At 34.2% G+C, this 24,748-nt stretch overlaps 1 protein-coding gene across 6 annotated transcripts in view; it reads left to right on the top strand.

Annotated features, from left to right (window-relative positions):
- Positions 1 to 24,748, top strand: part of HERC4 (HECT and RLD domain containing E3 ubiquitin protein ligase 4) — a 123,076-nt gene that overhangs the window by 79,324 nt on the left and 19,004 nt on the right. For 4 of the 6 annotated variants that reach the window (XM_010951700.3, XM_010951705.3, XM_074374096.1 and 1 more), the window contains exons 15-19: positions 5,072 to 5,191; positions 14,373 to 14,396; positions 16,420 to 16,518; positions 18,729 to 18,896; positions 19,043 to 19,186. In XM_010951700.3, the coding sequence (XP_010950002.2) occupies positions 5,072 to 5,191; positions 14,373 to 14,396; positions 16,420 to 16,518; positions 18,729 to 18,896; positions 19,043 to 19,186 (555 nt within the window). The remainder of the gene's footprint in view (positions 1 to 5,071; positions 5,192 to 14,372; positions 14,397 to 16,419; positions 16,519 to 18,728; positions 18,897 to 19,042; positions 19,187 to 24,748) is intronic. The other 2 variants (XM_010951702.3, XM_045514246.2) reach the window with 2 other exon arrangements.

Raw genomic sequence — 24,748 nt, 5'->3', positions numbered from 1 at the left:
TCTGAATTTAAGATTGGTATTATTTTTTTCTTCCGTAAATGTTTGATAGAATTCACCAGTGAAGCATCTTGTCCTGGAGTTTTCTTTTGGGAAATTTTAAAATTTAATATTAAATTTGAAAAATAAATAGAGTGTAATTTCTGTTTTCTGTTTTTTCTTGAGTCAGTTTTGGTAAGATAACCTAAGTGATAATGTGTCATCTCTTTCATTCCTGATGGTGGTAGTTTGTGTCTTCTCTCTTTTTGTCGTGTTCAATCTGGCTAGAGCCATGTCAGTTTTATTGATCTTCTCATAAAACACATTTGCTTTCATTGATTTTTCTCTAGTGTTTTTCTGTTTTCTCTTTCATCAATTTCTGCTCTTATCTTTATTTCCTTCTCTGTACTTGATTTATCCTTACTTTGATCATCATTTTCTAGGTTCTTAAAGCAGAGGCTTTTTAAATTATTGATTTTAGACTTTTTTTTAACATGACCATTTAATGCTACAAATTTTCTCCTATGCCCTTCTTTACCAGCATTCCACAAATTTTGATGTATTATGTTTTTATTTTCATTAAGTTAAAAATATTTTCCTTGAAGCCCCTGTTTTCTGTCTCCAACATCTGGGTCATCTCTGAGTTTGGCTTTGATGATTGCTGTGTCTCTAGAAGTTTTTAATGTGGTTTTTGTTTGTTTTATTTTACTTACTTGCTTTTTGATATATCTCATAATTTTTGGTTGCCTGTAAAATAGTAGTAGCTTACATAATTAAATTTAAATACTGTAAATGAGTGCACCTCTTACGTGGCTGTTAATGTACGCATTTAAGCAAATCTAATCTGGAATTAAACTGAGATTGAGTTTTTAGTTTGCTGTAGTACCTTCATTGCACTAGAGACCTCAGATTCCTCTAATGTTGCCTGATACTTAGGATAGAGGTGAAATGTCAAAGGTTTTTTTGTCAGTGTTTGTGCTCCACTCTACATGCCTGCTCCACAGAGAGGTTTCTCTCCTCACTCTTGCCCCTCCTTGGTAATAAACTGGTGTTGCTTCTTACTTAGTGCTTTCAAGATTGGTAGAGGAGAAGGGGGTAGAAAAGGTTCTTTGTTGTTGTGGTATAGTTTTGGTCTTAAGTAGATATATGTGTGCTTGGGCCTCAGGGATAGGATTTTCTCAGAGTTTCTTCTCCCACCACCCACAGTAGGGTGCTTCTTCTAGTCCTATTGACAGAGGATTCTGGGCTCAGGACTGTTCTTATCACTCTGCTTCCCAAGGATTGAGGGTTTTCCCCCTTCTCCAGCAACAAGGCATGGAATTTGCTTCCCTTTCCTCAGTGGCTTAAAGCTTTTGGTCTATGCAAGAGAAGGATCTGGGCAGGGTGGCGGGCCTTGTTCATTTTTCTCTGTGGCAGCCAATTCCTTGCCCCACTGAGAGAGGCTCTTGATCTCCTGCTCTGTTTCTAGTCATCCTCATGGGTACTCAGTAGAGATCTGTGGCAAGAGTCTGAGTGAGTGCAGAATTATCTGGGACTTCCAGGGGTTTTATACTGTCAAGTTATCCCATACTCAGCCTTAAGCAATTTCTTAAAAATTGCTGATTTCTTCTTCGCTGCTTGTACAATAGTGGTATCTTCCTCTTGCTGTGCCATGGTGACACATTTCTGGCATCCTGTTTTTCTTTGGATGTATCTGTCCATCCTTGGAATTCAGGCTACTTGGTTATTTTGTGACTTTAGCTCTCTGATGAATACAAGGAAAGTTTTGGGTAATTTAGAAATGTTTTGTTTAATTGTGAGTTTTCTAGGATTTTCCAAATATCTTTGCATCACTGACTATTGGTTTAATTCCATTGTGGTCAAAGAACATACTATGTGTACTATGAGTTCTTTTAGATGTATTTATTAAGGCTTGCTTTATGGTCCAGGATATGATCTATGTTAGTAAACATTCCATGTACAATTACTAGGTGGAATGTTCTCTTATTTTCCAGTTTAATTGACATATAATTCACATACAGCTCTGTATAAGTTAAAGTGTACAGCATAATGATTTACTTACAATATGAAATGATTACCACAGTAAGTTTAGTGAACATCCATTATCTCATAGATACAACATTAACGAAATAGAACAGCCCAATCCAGAAATGGGCAGAAGATCTAAACAAGCAGTTCTCCAGTGAAGACATACAAATGGCCAATAAGCACATGAAAAAATGCTCAATATTGCTAATTATCAGAGAAATACAGATCAAAACTACAATGAGGTATCACCTCACAATGGTGAGGCCATCATTCAAGAGTCCACAAACAATAAATGCTGGAGAGGTTATGGAGAAAAGGGAACCCTCCTACACTGTTGGTGGGAATGTAGTTTGGTGTAGCCATTATGGAAAACAGTATGAAGATTCCTTAAAAGACTGAAAATAGACTTACCATTTGATCCAGCAGTCCCACTCCTGGGTATATATCCAGAGGAAACTCTAATTCGAAAAGATACACATACCCCATTGTTCATAGCAGCACTGTTTACAATAGCCAAGACATGGAAACAACATAAATGTCCATCAACAGATGACTGGATAAAGAAGTTGTCATATATTTATATAGTGGAATACTACTCAGCCATAAAATAATGCTATTTGCAGCAACATGGATAGACCTGGAGAATGTCATTCTAAGTGAAGTAAGCCAGAAAGAGGACAAAAAACACCATACGATATCACTTATATGTGGAATCTAAAAAAAAAGACAAACTTATTTACAAAACAGAAACAGACTCACATCGAAAAAACTTATGATTACCAAGGGGGAAAGGGGGTAGGAAGGGATAAATTGAGAGTATGAGATTTGCAGATGCTAACTAATATATATAAAATAGACAGACAACAAGTTCATACAATATAACACAGAGAACTATATTCCGCATCTTGTAACTTAGGGTGAAAAAGAATATGAAAACGAATATATGTATGTTCATGTATGACTGAAGCATTATGGAGTACACCAGAAGTTGACACAACATTGTAAACTGACTATACTTCAATAAAAATACCTGTAGATACACGCAAAAAAAATAAATAGAAAAAAATATTTTTGCCTTGTGATGGGAACTCAGGGTTTACTCTGTTAACAATTTTTATATATTAATGTATAGCATTGTTAATTATATTTATCATGTTGTATATTATATCCCTAGTACTTTAGAACTGCAAGTTTTGCTGTCTTTAGACTGCCTTCATCCAGTCTCTTCTCCCCTCCACCCCACTGCCTCTGGTCACAAATCTGATCTCATTTTCTATTAATTTGTTTTGAAATACAGTAGACCTATGTTAGTTGCTGGTACACAACATAATGATTCAATATTTCTGTACACTTCAAAATGATCACCATGATAAGTCTAATTGTCATCTGTCACCATACAAAGATACAGCATAACTATTGACTGTATTCCCCATGTTGTACCTTTTCATACCTGTGATTCATTTATTTTGTAACTGAAAGTTTATACCTCTTAATTTCCTTCACCTATTTTTCTTATCCCCTGTCTCCCTCCCCTCTGGCAACAATGAGCAAGTTGGTTAAAATTGTTTAGTCTTCTATACTTACTGATTTTGTCTTTTTTTTTTTAAATTAGTTACCCAGAAAGGGATGTTAAAACTTCCAACTATGGTGGTTCTGCCAAGTTCCCTTTCATGTATTTTGAAGTGCTGTTATTTTGGATTGTTGTGACTTTTTGACAGATTACTTCTTTTATGATTATGAAATGTGCCTTTTTTCCTCTGGAAATCCTTGTATTGAAATCTACTTTAAGAGTAGCCTCCTGGTTGGTGCTTTCTGCTGGGGTGTGTTTGTTCCCCCAAGTCTTGCCTTGTGCATTCGCAGTTTAAGAGTTAGCCAAAGATGTGGGAGGAATTTACATTGGGGCTTTGTCCTCAGGATTCCTTTCTGGAATTTTTCTTCCTCGTTGTCTGCCATGTTGGCCGCTTTAATCTTAAATCTCTGCCTCCTCTGTCTGGTAAAACTGCTGCTTTTTGCTTGAGCTCCATCCCCTACTCCTTATGCTGATTTGGAAGTACTCCCATGTTAAAAAAAAATGTGGCTTTCAGATGTACTTTCCTTCTTTCAAAGATTGTGTTCATTCCTGTTTCTTCGCTTTTGGTTGATCTCCAGTGTTTTTAAATAGTTGGTTTTTTATATTGTTCATAGGATTAGTCTGATACAAGGTACTCTGCCATATCCAGCACTAGAGCACCTCTAGATTCTTTTAATTTAGATTGACCCCCACCTTTCTATCTCATTACCTAGACTTTTTGGAGAGTCCTGGCCAGTCTTCTTTTAAAAGTCTTATAGTCGGGATATTTGATTGTTTCCTTGTGATGGTGTTTAACTTGTTTCTCTATCCTTATATTTCCTATAAGTTGGAATTTAAATCAAGGGACTTGATTAGATTCAGGTTAGACATTTTCTTGCTTCATAGATGATGTCTGTACTGTTTGTTGCATTATATCAGCAGGAATATAATACTTGACCCAGTATGGGTGGTGATTAATTTGATCACTCAGTTAAGGTGGTGCTCTCTTTTTTAAAGATTTATTTTTCACCTTATAATAAGTAAGTAATTTCTGGGGTGGTAATTTGCACTCTTCATTTGTCACATCCTACTCAAATGTCATCCTCTTAGTTTATTATAATCAGGTACCAGTATAGAGTGATACTTAACAGTCATTAGATGTTCTTATTGTTTAAGTCCCATTCCCCAACCAGAAGTCCTTACAGTTTCTAGTTTATATATACTCTAAGCTATATCATACTTTAATCGTACAATCTCATACTGTGTGGTGGTTACATAAATATTTTTCTCTTTTACTAGATTTTGAGGTTCTGAATGCAGATGTCACATCTTAGAAATCTTTGTGTTTCCCATAACACTTAACAGCATTTTGCATATGGTAGGCACTCAGTAAATTATTTTTTATAGAAAGAGAAGATTAGCTTAGAAATCTCAAGCCTTTTTCTATTTAAAGATTTTTCAATCTCTTTCTTAGGTACTGGTTAAATTTAATGTTAATTACATTTTTATTTTTTGTAGGTAAATGAAAAAGCGGGACAGATTATACAGTATGATAAATTTTATATACATGAAGTACAAGAAATAATAGACATAAGGAATGATTATATCAACTGGGTACAACAGCAGGCCTATGGAATGGTATGTTTCCTATTACATTTTATGATTTCACTTTTATGTATCATTTGTTCTAATACAGAAGAAGCAATTGCTAATTTTTGAAATAACCACAGTTTTTCAAAGCTTTTATTCAGAGCACATTGCAAAGGAGTAGCTATGTATTATGCAGTATTTATAAGTAAACATTCTACTCTTATACTAGAGCCAAATCAAAGAGATAGGTTATACTTTTCTATAGGAAAATGCAAATGTGACTTAGATTTTTAAATCTCATTTATTTTCCACAAGGTTGCTTCTTAATTCTCTGATGTTGAGAATGTTGGAGTCTCGGATACTGGAACTCTAAGACTATATTACAGTTGTGAGATCAGTGCCTCAGAACTGCCAGAAGAGAGCCCTAGAATCATTGATTCTGCTTTTTATTTCTCTCTCTTTTATGTGTTTAGTTTGATCTCAGTTTTTTAACTTACATCCACAAGTGAACATGCATCTTTCCATGTAGCTAAGTCTCTAATAACTAGATACTTAATACCCCATTAAAATAGTAGCGTAGTCTTATAAAACTTTAGTCACAGAAAATTTAAATATAGAAATGGGTAAGCAGCTAGATATAAATAGTCAGGTTTAATAATCTTATTTTCTAACCATTGTAATACACTTAAGGCCAACTTTTTCACCCCTGAAGCAGGCAATTTAAACAATATGCATGTAGCAGTTCTAAAAGGATAAGTAGCCTTCATTGCTTGTTAGGTACCAGCTACAAGCTCCTTGTGAACAGGTGCTCTGTCGGCTCATTTACTAGCACTTCTAACAGTATCTCAAATATGTCTAGTAGAGGCACTTAGAGAGGACAGTAGTTTTTGAATGGCAGTGTGATTAATGAATGCTGTTTTTAGGATACTCTTACTTATAGGAATCAGGTCACTTCAGGAATATCTTTGCTTCCTTGGGTACTTAAGTCTGGATTGGAAGAGACTTGATTTTTTTTTTTTTATTCGCCAGAATCACTGGAAGGCTCAGTCAAGTTTACAGCCACCCTACAGATTTATGTCTACTTATTTGCTCATTCAGCGAATACTTATTGAGAATCTCCTGTGTAACAGGCACTTATTTAGGTATTAGAAATAAAGTGATCAACGAGACAAATAAGGCCCTATTCTTATGAAACTAATAATCCAGTGGGCAAGATAGATAGTAAAAAATAAAGCAAAAAATATTAGCTAATAATATGCACTGTATAGAAAATTAAAATAGGAGAAGGCAATAAAGACTGGATGATTTCTTGCAATTGGATAATGTCTGAGGAATTTCGAGCTGTAATCTAAAAGACAAGAAGCAGCCATGTAAGATCAGAGCAGAGGAAATGTCAGGAAAAATGAACATCTGGTAAAAGACCTTAGGTGATAAGTTTGACGTATTTGAAGGTTAGGAGACCTGTATGGCCAAAATATGGGAATGGGGAAAGTTCTGGGAAAGGATCACTGAAATGGGTACTAGATCTTGAACAGTTTAGTAAATTAGGATTGGGAACTTGGGTTTTATCTGAAGTGTTGTGATAAGCCATTGGAGGGTGGTAAGCAGGGGTGGAGAGGAATACAATGTAATTTATATTATAAAATAATCATTCTGTCAGCTGTGTGGAGAGTGGAGTGAGAGGAATGGAGCAAAAATTGAAAGGGAGGCTAGTTAGAAGGCAGTTTTAGTAGATTAAGGGAGAGAAAACGGTGGGTTTGTTTAGGATGGTAGTTGTATAGATGGAAGATGGGAAATGGACTTGGAGGTAAAAGGGACAAGAATTGCTGATGAATGAGATGAGGAAAGGAGAGAAATCAACAAAGGAGTTTAAGGAGGAGTTGCAGGTGTTATAGGAGGAAACTAGGAGAGAGTTGTGGGAACCAAAATTAAAAAGTGAAGGAGAGACTGTATTGAATGCTGCTGAGAAATAGAATAAAACCATAGAATTGAGTAAAGAATTTGGTTACATGAAGGTCATTGGTAACCTTGATAATGCCTGCCAGGGTAAGTTATACTTGAGAGAAACTTGCAGGGGAAGGGTATAGCTTAAGTGGTAGAGCACATGCTTAGCATGCACAAGGTCCTGGGTTCAATTCCGAGTACTTCCTCTAAAAATAAATAAATAAATAAACCTGATCCCCCCCCCCAAACAACAACAGCAAAAACAAACAATAAACAATAAAATTTCATCTTTGAAAAAAAAAAAGGGAAACTTGGGAGTGAGGAATAGGGAACAACAACCATAGGCAGTACTTTAAAGAGGTTCTGCACTGAACTACTGGAGTCAAGGGGCAATAATCATTTTTTAAGAGAGAAAATACTTGACCTCAGGAAAGTTGTGAGTAAATGGTTTTTTTTTTCCTTCCATATTTAAACTAAATCTCTCATCTAGACGAAACTTTTCAAACTCTCCCTCCAAAGCACCCCTGAGAGCAGGAGAAAAAATACATTTCTTAAGGTTATTAACTTTCCCTTGGCAAGACTTGTTTGAAGTCTCATATTTTATCTTAAACTGATTGCAAATTTTTGACATAATAAATATTTACTGCAATGTAAAAGGGATTAAAATTATTTACCATAGAGGAAAATTGATGATTCAGAAAATGAACTTTTTTAATCTTTAGACTTTGCATGTAAACTCTGATACACCACCTAGGTACCCGAGGTCTTTGAGCAATGTTTTTGAGACTGCAGTGATATATGGACCCCTTTTAAAGTAAAACTATTCCTTTAAGAAGCTTAGTGTTTCCTTACCCTATTTATGATTGTCTAAACACTAAACAGTTCTAAACTCTTGGTGCATAGCTTTTAAAAGAACTCTTAAAAATGTAACAAATTTATAAATTAATTATAAATTACACAACAAGTAAAAATCAAGTTAATATTTAGTATGGAGGATCATTATGTTCTCTTTATCAGGAATCTCAGCTCAAAATGTAGATACGGAGTGTAACATAAGAGTGCCTACGTTCAAATCTCGCCTCAATATGTTTTTTCAGTTACTTTTTGTTGTTAAATATGATTCCCTGTGCTATACAGTAAATCCTCATTGCTTATCTGTTTTGTTTAGTAGTTTGTAACTGTTAATCCCCTACTCCTAATTTGTCCCTTCTCCCTCCCTCCCCTTTAGTAACTGAAAGTTTGTTTTCTGTGTGAGTCTTTTCCTGTTTTTGTATATAGTTTCATTTGTATTACTTTTTGAATTCCATGTATAAGTGATATATAGTATTTGTCTTTATGACTTATTTCATTAAGCATAATATTCTAGGTCCATCCATGTTGCTACAAATGGCAGTATTTCATTTTTCAGTGGCTCTCACTTCAGTATTTATTCACTCTATGTTCTTGTGGTAATTACTTAATTACTTTCTGTAAATTGGGGATAATAATACATACCTTTTATAGTTAATGCAAAGATTAATTGATATGGTCCATATAAAGTACTTAAGGTAGTTTCTGATGCATAGTTAAGTCTTGGTAAAATGATGGTTATTACTGGCTACCTTGACACAAGCTTTAAGTTTGACAGTAGTCTCTTTCTGAGGTGTCTTATAGCTCTGTTCTCTTGCTACCTTTTTCTATTTGAACCACAGTGAAACTTTGCTTTTAGAATGAGGTGTGATACTCATTTGGCCTTCACTCATCAAGCACATCATTTATTTATGAAGTTGTAGACATGAAGGTCCTTTTTAGTGCCAGTTTGATTATAATCACAGCCATTGAAACTCTTGGAGGTTCATGGTACTACTGAGATTTTAAATGGATTATTCTAAGTTTAGATTTTTCATCAGTTTTTTAAGAAATTATTGATATAAAAACACTAAAATTAGGGGGGAGGGTATAACTCAGTGGTAGAGCACATGTTTAGCATGTACAAGGTTCTGGGTTCAATACCCAGTACCTCTGTTAAATAAAAATAAATAAATAAATAAATAAACCTAATCCCCCCCCCCCAAAAAACCCCGAAAACAAATGAAAAAACCACTAAAATTAAAAATTCTCCCAGAGCACTCATAGACCCCTAGGAATATATCCCCCCTGGGATCCGCAAGCCCAGTTTGATAAACATTATCCTGGAGAGTCATATCCTCTTGGATCACTGTGAATTAGATCTGATGTCCTTTGACACCTGAATTTTTACCTAGTATGTAGGTCATAAACTAATTGTGTTCTTAACAAGTTAAAAGAAATGTCAGTTTAATAGGATTTTTTGGTTAGCAATAATTGTGTGCTGTGCTGAAAAACTATGGTTTGAATGTCTGCTTTTAAGTTTGTCAGGCTTGTATCCAGACTTCTCTTGGCACATAACTATGATAATATCAAATTGAATTTCCTTAGAAGCTGTTTCAGTGTGCTACTGTTTTCTGGTAAGAGGGAGCCAGTAGAGGACTACCTTATTATTTCTAGGCTTTTCCAATTTGCCCTCTAGTTGTACTTGAGAATTGCCCTCTTTTACTCTACTCTGTCAACTACATGCTTTTCCTTTCTCTCCATTTATAGACAAACTGGTATTGAAGAGGTGGTTGTGGTAGTGGAAGATTATTCTTTATTTATATGTGTTTATACACACATACATATGTATAGCATTATTTATTTAACAAGAGTTATGACCTTAAATAATTCCATTGCTTCAGTGTGGAAGTTTAAAATATTCCTTGATAGAACATAATTACTATAAGAAATATGTCTATAAATTTTACTTATATAATACACACATATTAAAGTATATGTAATATATATGGAAAGCTTTACCTTGTTCTAAACACTGCAAGGAAATTATTTCACCTTTATTAGCTTTCTCTTTATGCCATAATGTGTTGAGATTTTTTTTCTCCATTTCCTTTCTTTCCCAGTCAAGGATTTTAATCCATCAGGTAAATGCACCTTAAACTTAAACAGTGCTGAGGGGAGGGTATAGCTCAAGTGGTAGAGCACATGCTTAGTATGCATGAGGTCCTGGTTCAATCCCCAGTACCTCCTCTTAAAAAAATAAATAAATAAACCTAATTACCCCCCCTCAAAAAAAACCCCAAACTTAAACAGTGCTGTATGTCAGTTATATCTCAATAAAAGTGGAAGAAAACAAAACAAAACAAAAGAACCCATCAGGTGTAGACTTCCTAAACATTAAAAACTAATTCTGTGAAATTATTTGCATTCCTTATAATATCCTTTTGTACTGCTGAGACTTCTAACTTTTCACCTCATTCTCTTCCATTTTCCCATCCTCTTTTACCTGTTTGCCTTTACGTGTTTCCATGAAGTTTTTGCTTAATCCTCCTACTCCTGCTGGTTACTATATAAGTTTCTCTGTTTTGTTTGTTTTTTCCAGACTCTGGTCTTAGTATATGAAGCTGTTTTCTTCAGTTGTATTCCTTTTGCTTTTTATCTGTTTTTCAGTGATCTCTTGGCAAAATAAAAGGACATATGAGCTCTCTCTCTCTTCTTATCTTCTGCTCTTTGATGTTTTTCTCCACTTTCTAGATACTATTTCCAGTTGTATTTTTGCTTACTTCTTTTAACTTTGCTCTTAAATTGTTTATAAAAATACTGTAGTGGTTACTACTAAACTCTTAGCTCTTTTTTCTCCCCTTTCTTACACTTTTAGTTACTATACATACATACTAGTATATATCTAGTAAAAAAGAACAAACTTGGAATAAAGAATAGAGAGGTCTGTGCCTGTTTGAATCATAAGAGTCAAGTTAAGCATTTTTTAAGTGCATATTCACTTATTTTAAGAACTGTATATAACTGTGTGAGACATGTCAGATACAAGTAAGTACTACTGAATGTATTTGGTAAATTGGTGAGATTTTATAGTCTTTGATATTAAATTTTCTGTATTTTTAAGTCATAAATTTTATTTCAATGTTAATTGTGCTGGGTTTATAAATCATTATTGTATGTGTTCTGTGGAGTTAAGGTTTTATACTTTAACTATGGATAGTGCTGAGCTAGCAACATGACATACTCACCAGCATACTAGGAAGATAGATGGATGTAACATCTGGGGAGACCAGCTTTGGGAAGACAGACCAGTACTTAACTCCCTGAGTTAAGTTTGAGTTTCTTCCTCATTTAATGAAATGAAGAAATTACAGTATATTTGTATACTTTAATATTTGCAGTATAAACCTTGCAGCTATAGTACTTCCCAGAAGGTTCATACTTTTTAAAGCTCCCTTGTCGTTTTTAATGGCAGTAATATTTTTGCAGACTCTTGGACTGATTCCTTATGCATTGAAGAACCAAATTATATTTGTTTATTTTTCATTTCCTTCATGTCTTAGAAATATCTTTTTACTTCTGTCTAGTTGCCAACACCTTTCATACCTCTTTGAATTACTTCAGTAACTTCGATATCCTCTCTTTATATCTTCTCAGAATAATCCTGTGTTATACCCTGAAATAATGATGACACCAGCAATGTTATAGTGTTTTGCTGTAGGTAATTTGCTGAAACTAAATCATGCCAAGGAGTTACATCTTTTTTGTCTATAACTAGAATTATCATTAATCATTTACGTTAAAAGCAGCATTACTGAATTCTGCTTTAGACCATGAGACCCTGACTTGAACATTTCCTTCAGGCCTTTCTCACTCAAACTTCTAGGATGTTGAGTAACTAAAATTAGGCCTGCCTTGACCTAATTTCAGAGCCCCCAGTCTACAAACAGCCAACAGTTAGTGCTTGAGTATGTGGATTTGGAGCCAGTAATAAGTCGCACATTGAATGATAATGGTAACTTTTTGCACTAGACCTTTAATTGACACCTCACATGTTTTGTAATATCCTGTCCCTATCCTTACCATTTTGTTTTCCTTTTAAATTTCTCTTGGAAATACTACTTCGGCTTAATTAGATTTGCAACTAATACAACAACTGTCTTACAACTCTTAATATTTCCTGGAAGAATTCAGTCTTGCTTTTTTATGCATTTACTTATTTTTTTTAATGTTTTAGCTTTTGTCTTAGATCCTTAACTCTTAAACTGAAATTTCTGTTAATGTTTTAATCTGGCTTTCCCTTTGATGCCTCTCTCCTGCATGAATCATTTTGCTTGGAATCTAATAGTCTCTCCTCTTTTCTCAAGTTTTCCACACATCCTGTTATTTTTCATATTCTTTCTAGCTCACATCTGTCTACAGTCAAACTTACATTCTGCTTTAATATGGTTTAGTTACACTATAGATTCTGAGAATCTTATTGACTTCCCAGTGCATAATGATATGCTTAGCACTTTTATTTATTTACATGTAGCAATAAAAATAGTGCATATATATTAATGTTTCATTATTAAGAATGAAATCCGTCTCCCCTGATAACCAGGTATACTTGGTATCAAGTTTAGTTATCAGGCTGGCCATAGGTAGTCAGAAAATACTGAAAGGTGTTTCTTTGCTTATTCAAACTTTCAGTAATCATAGCACTTTAAAAATGTTTCACAATATATACTGTAAAAAGGATTTCACATGTTCCTGTTAAGTTGCTTTAAATTAAACTAAATGTAATCTAAAAAGCTTTTTCTGCAGAATCACTTTTAAATACATTCTTCTGTTAACATTGCCAATAGGGACACCTATGTAGTAAGAACTTGGTACTCTGAACATTTTGAAAGAAACTATTATCAATAATTATCTTTCTCAGAATAGGAAGTTAGCTCTAACAGTCATATTTTCCTTATACTTATACTGCTTTGGGTTTATTTAGCACAATAGTGAGTGAACCCTAAGTGTTTGGTAATGTCTTAAAGCTTCTAGTGAATACCCCTTGAGGCATGCAAGAATTTAGCCGACTATGAAGTTAGAGGGAACAGTGCACACAAGACTGCCTTCACTTCTGATACCAATTGAGAGATTCCCCAAACCACTCTTGAGTTCAGTAATTTGCTACAAGACCTCATAGAACTAACTGAAAATCACTATTATACAGTTCATTACAGGGGAAGAGTACAGATTAAAATTAGCCAAGGGAGAAAGTTCATAGGATAGAATCTGGGAAAGGTACCAAAGGCAGAGCTTCTATTTTCCTCTCCCTGTGGATTTATGGACAAGTTACTTTCCCAGCAGCCATGTGTGACAGTATTCACAGAGTATTGCCAACCAAGGAAGCTCACCAGAGCCTTGGTGCCCAGAGGTTTTATTGAGGCTGCATCACGTTCTGTCCATGTGGCTGACTTTTACTCTCTAGCCCTTCTGGAGGCAGAACTGATAACCACATGTCCAGAGCCCATGGCAAACAAAGACACTCTTGTTAAGGCGTGACACTCCAAAGACCTGTAGATCATCTCCCAGTAGCTGAGGGCAAAACCAGACCTTTCTTTGGGTAAGATTAATTCCTCATTATACAAGGTACCAACTGCAAACCTAGTAATATAGTTTTGGAGATTCTAGCACTTTATATGAGTCTATTCCCTGAGCATATGTGGAAGCTTTCTGCAAAAGGTATACATTTCTGTTCAGTGAAGTGGTAAGCTTTCATTATAATTGCCATTATTATTTCCTTTATAAATGTCTTTCTCCCTTCAGTTCTTCTTTCTGCTTACCCAACCACTATGCCCTGTTCTGTACTTTCTATTTTAAGCTAATTTAATGTTAAATAACCCTTAGTATAAGATACCTATGTTTCTCTTTTTTTCTGATGAATAAAAACAACTTATGGCTTATTTTCCTCACTTTGTTTTTATATATCATTTTAATCTACTAAATACTTTCCAAACATTTTGTCAAGATTAACCAAGTCCTAAAGTCTGAGGAATATTTTCTCCATTTTCCAGCTGGAGAAACAGGGCCATAAAATCATTTCTTCAAGACCAAGTTAGGTTTAGGATTAGTTTCCCTATTCTACCTAAATTTTGCAAATGGGGCACTCAGTTGCTAAAAACAAATTTTATTATGTTCAAGCCTTGATGATTTTGTGATTACAGGGTACCTGAAACAAAGGACTTATTACATTTATAGATGTATATATATATAAATATGATAAATACGTATTTATTAGTAAATATATATAGGTACATGTGGAAAGGGTAAGTTTTGTTGTAGATGTATTTTGGTCTACGTCATTAATTTAGTATTCTGCTGTAGCAAAATATATGAAATGCTACTTTGAATAGAAATAGTAAATTTGGACACTAACATTGCTCTTTCCTCATTACTGTCACATTCTGCACTGCTGTCTTAGGATGTCAACCATGGATTAACTGAGGTAAGTTTGGTGTAATAAAGTCTCATGTTCAGAGTAAGATATAGTCTGTTTTGTCCTAAGTGATTTCAAAGCCCCAGGTTTCTCTTTTTTGTGACTTTACAAACATAAACATTTTTAAAATGAATGTATAGAATGTGTTCTGTATAACCTTCCAGGGAAATTTTTCAGAAATTAAATCTCTGTTTTAGTTGACAGCACACCTATATGATGCCTTTCAATGATACTTGCTTTAAAATAGTTCCTTTCCTCCTAAAGTCTTCCAGTATAAAATTTATCTGTCCTCAGAATATTAAAAAGCAAACTTCTAAAATTTAACAAATGTCTACACCAAAGACAGAAGATAATTTATATTAGAGAAGTAAAATGACCTTTAGTTTTTAAACTAATAATTGGTACTCAAAATGCTCACAAAATTGAGTAAACTTTCAGTATGATCATCTTCCTCTCTTTGTTTAATGTGCTGTTAATAAAGTTCTAGCACTTTGGCTTACGTAGTCAGCAATTCTGAACCACCTTTTTAATACTTGAGAATGTTAAAATACTTTTTTTATACTTCTCTTATAGACTTTAGGTTTTCTTGTTTACTTTGCTTTTCCCCCAGCACTTAAACTTGAAATGAAACATTTAGAATTAGCTTTAAGTTATAGGCCTAACATTGTTTGCTTCCTCATCTTCAAGTAGAAGTCGCACATAAAATTATGAAATCAAAGAGTTTTGGAGCCAAAGGGAACTTAAGAAATCATCTCAAGTCTTTTCAAGTTTCAAAGTAGTAAAATGACTTTCTACCATCAATAACTAGTTAATGACATAGATACAGGGTGGAGGATAAAAACTGTCAACATGAAAAGTAGCCAAGAATGATAACTTATTAAAGGGAATATAACTCAGCATGTTATCTTATATGTTGAGAACAAAGAGTTACTAGTCTTGTGTTCTGTACTGATTAGGCACTGTTGAATTCATTTTGGGGAGCCATAGTTAAAAAGTGACTTAGACAAATTGAAGTACATTTAAAAGAAGGTGGTTGGGATGGAGACCATATTATTGCAGCTGGAAAAATTGGGAATGGTTAGTGTGGGAAAAAGACAACATAACGGGAGCATGGGGGCATGAAATATTAAAACCATATATACTTCCTTGCAGGGACAAAATGAAGACTGAAATACAAAACAAAGTGATGTATAGAAAAGCATATTCAGACTTAATGTAAAGAATTTTCTAAGAAAAAGAAGTGGGTTGTTTCATGGTGTATTAAGTCTTCACTGGAAGCCTTCTAGCAGGGGCTCTGTATCAGGGCTGGCCCCAGAATTTTGCCTTGTTGGGTAGATGGTAGGAATACATCCTCCGACTACAAGAGCCTCTGACTGTCAGTTCATAACTCCTAGTATTTTGCTGCACTATTGAAATACTTAGAAGTCAATCACTGCATTAACTGATAGGATAAATAATTGGCTATAAGGTAACTAATGTCGGATAATGATAGTAATAGATGAGTTCTGTCAACTTTAAAGGGTGTACTAATGGCGCTTATTTTGTATGTTAAATGAATAAGCAGATTGTTTCACTCATAATGTTGATGGCACCCTAATGGCATGTGGTAAATATTTGTTAAATGAATGAATAAGCAGATTGCTTATCATTGGCCTCGGTTGCTAGAATAGCTGTAAAATATAAGAACTGGATATTTATTTAACAAATAGGCCCCCAACCTTAGAAAAAAAAATTGCAATTTAATTCACTGAAACGTGGAGGTGTAATACATGTTGAGCAAAAGATACCTGTAATGTACAATTTAATGTATTTTCAAGTATACAGTTCTCAACTAAAATTTGAAATTAGGGTTATTCCAAAGCCTCATTTGATTATCAGTAAAAATTCTGTATTCAGAAATAAGCAACATGTTTTATTTATAATTCCTGAAAGATACAAAAGAATGAACCAAGAATGTGGTCAACAATGACAGTACATACGAGAAATATATCACAAACCAATTTGTACTAATAAGCTAATTTTTTATTTCTAGTTGGCAGATATCCCTCTTACAATCTGCACATATCCATTTGTATTTGACGCCCAAGCAAAAACTACTCTGTTACAAACAGATGCAGTCTTACAGATGCAGGTAAAATATTGAATAGTAGTAACTTAATTTGAGAGCAGTTTTTGAATTTTTTCTGTGATTTTTTTAAAAAGTAAATTTACAGTTTTGTGTTAGTTTCAGGTATACAGCAAAGTGATTCCAATATATTTATATTTAAGATTATTTTCCATTATAGGCTATCACCAGATATTGAATATAGTTCCCTATATTGTGCAGTAAATCTTTGTTGCTTATCTATTTTATATGTAGTAGTGTGTATCTGTTAATCCCAAATTCCTAATTTATCGCTCCCTCTTCCCTTTCCCCTTTGTTAACCATAAGTTTGTTCTCTATGTCTGTGAGTCTGTTTCTGTTTTGTACATAAATTCATTTGTATTATTTTTTACTTTTCACATATATGTGATATCGTGTAATATTTGTCATTCTCTGTCTGATTTAACTTCACTTAGTATGATATTCTTCAGGTCCATCATATTGCTGCAAACAGCAATGTTTCTTTTTTATGACTGAGTAATAGTCCATGTGAGTGTGTATGTGTGTATGTGTGTATGCATGCCACATCTTATAGATTCCTCTATTGATGGACATTTAGTTTGCTTCCATGTCTTGGCTGTTGTAAATAGTGCTTCTGTGAACTTTGGGGTTACATGTATCTGTGATGTTTTTCAACAATAAATATTCAAAGTGTCTTAGGGGACATTTTGTACCTTGTGATCTGTCTTTTACAAAGTACCTTTGGTAACTATAAAAAGGACTGTTGCATGTGAAATGTATATTCTTATGAGGGCTACTTATATGTATTTTAATGAAAATAGAATAATTTAACTTTTTATCATTTTGTATCTTAAAAAATGGTATAAGCCTCTTCCATTACAGAAATATATAGTCTTTATAAACAGTTTTACTAATTTACTTGATAAAATGTTGATTTGTTTCAAATCTTGCTGTATTATATGTCCTCTATTTATATTCTTGGTAAAAGATGGAAGTGACTAGAGGAGAGGTGATGTTAAAGTAGGAGGCATTTGATCACTTGTTAGGAGGAGGGTATGAAATTTCCTTGGAGAAAGTTTTAGTAATAAATAACGTATTTTCCTGAGGAGGATTGTCTTTTCCTCCTCCCTCTCCTTTCTCCCCCTACTCCTTCGACTTTATGTTGAGCATTCTTTCCTTTATAAAGTGAGGATTTTTAAAACTAGTTTATCTTGTGATTTTGAGGAACTACGGTAGATTTCCTTTATCATTTGAACCTGTAAATTAAAAAGGTTTTGAGTTTCTCCTCTGATATAGAATATCAGACTGCTGAATCTGAGGACTCAGAAGGGATGAAATGAGACCTTGGGCACTTAATATTCTAAAAATGCTTTTAAAATGTATCTGCCCCTCCTCCCCCAATTTGATGGCAATTTTCATTCCTTTAAAATAAATACGTTTGAGGGGAGGGTACAGCGCAGTGGTAGAATGCATGCTTAGTATGCAGGAGGTCCTGGGTTCAGTCCCCAATACCTCCATAAAACCAAAAAAAGTTCTGTTTTAAAAAATATGTGCATTTAGTATTCTAAATACCTCCATATATTTAAATAATAACTGCTAGGAGGAATTTTAAAGATGTGCTTATTTCCATTTTCAACAGAAGAAATAAATATTTTTGTAGGATTCTATATTAACAGCTAGATTGCTAGTTTTTTGGCAGTCTTTGTTAAAACAAGTTAATTACTTGGTGCTTTTAATGTAGGATACTCCTTTTTAGACAAGAACACAGGGGAAATCATAGGAAAAGAACAGAAGTTTTAAATGGTAGAAGCCAAATGTTTGGTTTTTGAGCACATATAGTGATCACTCTACTAGATGAATTTCTGTAAACCTTTTAACTGGTTGTTCCTTATTCACTTTAAAGATTTGTTTTAATGCTATTTTCTTTTTTTTCTCACACTCCATCCCTGTAGTTTTTTGAGAAACAGCAGTTTCAGGTTTATCAGTATTATTATAGTTTCATGTTAATTTAATGGTATCTTTAGTTACACATTACTATAAAAAATTTAAAAGGATAGTCTTTATGCTCGAATATAGTTAAGGTCTTATGCTGTGCTAAATACTATGTTAGGTGCTATGTGAATTCAGTAGTATAGGAATTCTAGGATAACCATAATTAATAGGTAGAGGTTAGCTTATTCTGTCACAGTAGCTTCTTTATAGCATTGCTATTAAATTTTTAATCTTTTGTTTTCTAGATGGCTATTGACCAGGCCCACAGACAGAATGTCTCCTCTCTTTTTCTCCCAGTGATTGAATCTGTGAATCCTTGCTTAATTCTAGTGGTCCGTAGAGAAAATATTGTAGGAGATGCAATGGAAGTACTTAGGAAGACAAAGAATATAGACTACAAAAAGCCACTCAAGGTAAATTGACATTTTCTATAATTGGGACTTTTATTCAGAAAATATGTTTAAAGTTTTCCTGTTTATTTATTCATAATAACATGTTATAGGTCCCCAGAATATACCTTCATTTCTTTATGTTCAGTGTTTGTATTGTGCTGTTTTAGGTTATATTCGTTGGAGAAGATGCTGTTGATGCAGGAGGGGTACGCAAGGAATTTTTCTTGCTCATCATGAGGGAATTATTGGATCCTAAATATGGCATGTTTAGGTATTATGAAGATTCCAGGCTCATTTGGTTTTCTGATAAGGTAAAAAACTCCAACCATCTAAATTACTTCTATATATATACCTGTATATGTATATCTGTATGTTTCAACTTAGTAAATTAAAGTTATTACTGGATTCCTAACATATTTTATTCACGATCTGCTTTATTATAGTTTTTAAAATTATAAACTTTTGGACTCAGAGTCATCAAAACACATTAATGCTTGCCACACATTCCAAATTAGCAAAATAAGTTAAGGAATGGTCAGCCTGAAGACTATATTGACTCTTCTGTCAATTTAGATTTGGCAGAGGGAGTAATTAGCTTATTAATTTATTTCTGTGGAGGTACTGGGGATTGAACCTAGGACCTCATGCATACTAAGCATGTGTTCTACCACTGAGCTATACCCTCCCCTACCTGATGGTTTGAGGATTGAATAATAACTACCAGATTAACTTTTCTTCTGAGGAGAATTAATTTATCATTAGGGATCCTTGATTTCTCTACCTCATCATTTAGGGCAGAGGTAACTACTCAGCAAACTACAGTCCATGAGCTAAGTTCTTCCCAGCACATGTTTTTATAAATAAAGTCAATGCCGACTCATTTACCTGTTGTTCATTGCTGCTTTCTAGCTAAAACTGGCAGAGGCAGAATGAGGTAGTTACAACAGAGCCCCAGTGGCCAACAAAACCTGAAATATTTACCATTTTTTCCTTTACAGAAAAAATTTGCTAGCCCCATTTCACTATAAGGGAAATGGATAGTTCAGCTGAAAGAAATCTGACTAAAATATTAACTATTAGTTCTAAAAACCTTGGTGTATATTATTTATTCTTTCAGGAGATTGGCTGTCCTTTATGATGTTAACAGTCATGATAATCAGTGCCTAGGGTTGTTAATTTATAAGGAGTTGCAAAATAGTACTAGTCTAATTCTCACATTTCTTTTCCATTTTATTAGCTTGGATACTTCTGTATAAAGAAATGTCCTTATACCTACTATTTGGTCCTTAATAGTACAGTTCATATGAGAAAGGAGTCTTTCTTCAGTTGCTTATTTTTCAGAAGGATGAATCTGTTTGTTAGCATACTTCAGTGGTGATGATTCATTTTTTAGTTTTAATGTTTTTTAGCCCATTGCAGTTATCTTTACTGATGTTACCTCATTTTTGTCCAGGGAGACCTCTTCAAATTGGCATCTGGGTCCTTTTGACATAACTTTAATATTCTTTGGTAGCTTCCCTGCTTGGTGTAATACTTGTAGTACTTGGTGTGATAAAATGTTCCAGATTTATACATTTACTGCCTAACAGTACCAGCCTTACAGCCAATATTATGATAACTGAAAATACAGTTGACCCTTGAACAACATGCTTTGAACTGTGCAGGTCCACTTATATGCAGATTTTTTTCGATACACGTGTACTGTGGTATTACATGATCCTTGGTTTTGTTGAATCCACAGATGCAGAACCACAAGCCAGGGAGGGTGGACTATAAGAATATACTTGGATTTTCGACTTCCTGGGGGATCATTCACACCACTAACCCCTGAGTTGTTCAAGGGTCAACTGTAGTTTTGGTTTTTTTGCACAGTTTTTGTCCTTTGGGTATACTTCAGGAGAGATACACAGTCAAATAACCGTGTTTCAATATTACTCAGAATTGTTACACTCTGTATCATTATACTACCAAGTAGATACACATTTAGGTTAACTTGTTCAGTTTTAGTTTTGATCTTTAGGGATTGCTTGTTTAAATGCAGTTTAGTTTTATATATAAAATAGTTACATAGTTCCAAAGTCAAAGCTACAAAATAAGATATCTGAAAGAAATCTAGCTTTTATCTCTACCCCCTCCTCTTTATTTTCTCCCTCTTATAGGTATTCTTTTTTTTTTTTTTTAAAAGTCTATTTATCTATTTTTTAGTGGGGGGGGTAATTAGGTCTATTTATTTATTTACTTTCGGAGGAGGTACTGGGGATTGAGCCCAGGACCTTGTGCATGCTAAGCATGCACTCTACTACTTGAGCTATACCCTCCTCCTAGGTATTCTTTTTAAAAGAAACGTTATGGTTATTAAAATATATATATATATATATATATATATATATATATATATATATATATATATATATATATATACACACACACACACACACACACACACACACACACACACACACACACATACATAGGTAGTAGTAAATTACATAGCAACATCAGTTTCCTGGTTTTAACTATGGTTATTCAAGCTGTTACCATTGGGGAAAATAAATAAAGGGTGCAAGGGAACTCTGTACTATTTGTGCAATTTCTTGTGAGTCTTAAAGTATTTTAAAATGAGAAATATTTTAAAAAAGAAGTGGTATTCTATGCGTATTTTTTTCTCCATCAAGAAAGGGTATCTTATTTTACATGGGAAATAGAAGTATGTTTGCATGTTGTTGTGATTAGTTATGCAGAAAGTAGAAAATGAGCCATGCAGGAGAGGATATCAACTTCAGGAGCAGAGTTGTGAAGAAAGAGTGGAGATTAGTGTGCTAGTAGAGGATTGACTGTACTTAGAAACGTAGATCCATAATGTCTTCAGAGAAAGCTAAGTATATATGTAAATACACATTTCTGATAGATTTGATGGTGGGAGGTTGTGAAAGTTCTCTTAGAATTATTTATAATTTATAGTGAATTAAGATGTAATGTTGTTAGAAGGTTAGAATAGGGGGAAAGGTGTTGGAGGTTTGAAGAAAGTGAAATAATCACTTTGGGGAGTGGGAAAATAAGTTGACTATGTAAGTAAATAAAGGGTTAGACTGTCACTGTTGGAGGCCCATTTGAAACGTATGTTCATGAATTTAAAATGAGACCAATCAACTTTTGGTTGTGATTTTTTACTTTAGTCATGTTTAACTGCTTGGGCAGAGGTAAGAATGAGGCAGATATTGGATTTAACTAGATTATGGTTTTAGCAAGTGAGTATAAACAGAAGGGAAGAAAGGGCAAGGGAATGAATCATCATGGATTATGAAATTTAAGCTTTGTAAGAAGGAAAGTGTGAGGACTTAGTTGGGAGGCAATAGTTCAAAAAAAGAAGCTGTAAGTTTAATGGATTACAGGTGCTGGTAGAGTTGAGTGAGTCAAGGTGGTAGGGGGAATCAGTTGCAAAATAGGAAATGAAGGTTAAGTAGGGAATGTTTAAGATTTGCAGGGTTGCAGTTAATATAAAATATAACCAAGGGAATGGGTGTTTGAGATGTGATGGAGGACAAGATTGTTGGAAATAAGCAGATCAAGGACTGAGAGGCTAGTGTGTTGGATGCCTTTTTTGCCTGAATATTGAAATCATCAAAAACAATGGCAAGAATAGTGGTAGGGAAAGAAAGCATAAGACAGTACCCAAATATGTGAATGACGGCATTGTGAAATGTCTTTAGGTGTCAGCACAAGGAACAGTACTAGGGAAAATGGTCAGTTGGCATGTGTCTCACAGGAGCTGGGGATTTAGAACGGCAAATAAAAGGAGGTCCAGTACGAGTGAAGAGCCAGTTGTATGAGGGGTTAGAAAAGAAAACAGACACCATTTATGAGCTGCAGGGGAAATAGCATCCTTAGGAGACAGTCTTGTTCATTTACGAAAGAAGAAAGAAAAATTTGGAGCGGTTTAGGATATAGGCAATTTTCCAAAAAGTAGATTGTGAGTTCCAGAGCAAACATAGAAAGGATTTGGTGAAACAAGGACAGTTCTAAGATTGTGTCAAATTTTAGGGCCTGTACAATGCCACATGGAGGTGGGATTAGGGATAACCTGTGAGTTTCTAGGCTTCTTTTGTTGACAGGCATGTAAGGGATGGTTGAATAGTCCTGATGACCTCTGAAGTAGATGGACAATCTGCTCATATTATGGTCTCTTCCTTGGCGCTGATCTCTCAGGGCAGTTTATAGTGGTGTAGCAGAAAGAATTTGAAAGGGTACATTGGGTGGAGGCCTGTCTTGCTGGGAACACAGAGTTATATAGACCTTTATTCTGTTCTGCAAAGAGGTAATGTTTTGAGACCAGGGGAGGGGCAGTCTACAAGCTTTATCGTGAATCTCTGTTAAACTTTTTCAGTTTTATCTTGAGCTGGCTCCTCTTTTGTGTACTTTTGACATGTCCCCATTATTCTTAAATTATTCCTTACATTTGGTACAGAAAATATTCCAGTCTCCTTTTTTATTTTTTCTACCCAGGTCCTGACATTAGCCATTTTTCCTAAGCACCCTATTTTTATGCCAGTACTGCACTGTCTTATTTACTGTATCTTTGTAGTAGATTTATGAAATTGGAATGTGTGAATCCTCCTGGTTTGTTCTTATTGTGCAAGATTGTTTTGACTAATAGGAGTCCCTTGCAATTCTGTATGAATTTTGTGATTGGCTTTTTCATTTCTGCAAAAAAAGGCCATTGAGTTTTTGGTAGAGAATGCATTGAGTCTGTAGATCAGTTTGGGAAGTATTGCCATTTTAACAATATTGTCTTACAGTCCATGACAATGGGATGTCTTTTCATTTATTTAGGTCTTTAATTTCTTTCAGCAGAGTTTTGTAGTTTTTAGCATACAAATCTTGCATCTCCTTGGTTAAATTTATTTCTTAAGTATTTTGTTCTTTTTGATGCTATTGTAAATGGAATCATTTTCTTAATTTTATTTTCCATTAATTGCTACTGTGTAGAAATTAACTGATTTTTGTATGTTGATCTGGTGTCATGCAGCTTTGCAGAATTCATTTATTAGCTCTAATAGTTTGTTTTGTGAATTCTTCAGGATTTCAGTATATAAGATCATGTCATCTATAAATCAAATTGATTTAATTTTACTTCTTTCTTTCCAATTTGGGTACCTATATTTCTTTTTCTTGTCTGATTGCCCTGGATAGGACTTCCAGTACACTTTCAAATAGAAGTGAGAAGAGTAGACATGCTTCTCTTTTTCCTGATCTGAGTGGGATGTTAATTGTGGGTTTTTAATAAATTTCTTGAATCAAGTTAAGGCATTTACTTCTATGCCTAGTTTGTTGAATTTATTTATGGGTTAAAGTGTTGGATTTTATTAAAAAATTTAAAAAATTTTTAAATTTTTTGTACAATTTTTAAAGCTTACTTTCCATTTACAATTGCTACAAAGTATTGGCTGTATTCCCCATGTTGTACAATATATCCTTGAGCCTGTCTTGCACCTAGTATTTTTTTCTGCATCAGTTGAGATGATTATGTGGTTTCCCTTCCTTCATTCCATTTTGTGATGTATTACATTGGTTGATTTTCTTATGTTGAACCACCTTGCATTCCTAGGATAAAGCCCACTTGGTCATGTTGTAAAATCCTTTTAATATGCTGCTGGATTCAGTTTGCTAGTATTCTGTTGATGATTTTTCCATTCTTATTTGTAAGGAATACTGCTCTATAGTTTTCTTGTGTGTATGAGATGTCTTTGTCTGGCTTTAGTATCATGGTAGTCCTGACCTCATAGAATGTGTTAGGAACTGTTTCCTTCTCATCCATATCTTGGAAGTGTTTAAGAAGGATTGGTGTTAAGTCTTCCTTAAATGTTTTGTAGAAT

Source organism: Camelus bactrianus, chromosome 11, assembly GCF_048773025.1.
Source record: "Camelus bactrianus isolate YW-2024 breed Bactrian camel chromosome 11, ASM4877302v1, whole genome shotgun sequence".
In the NCBI taxonomy this organism is placed as follows: domain Eukaryota; kingdom Metazoa; phylum Chordata; class Mammalia; order Artiodactyla; family Camelidae; genus Camelus; species Camelus bactrianus.
This window is presented reverse-complemented; position numbering and strand designations above follow the sequence as displayed.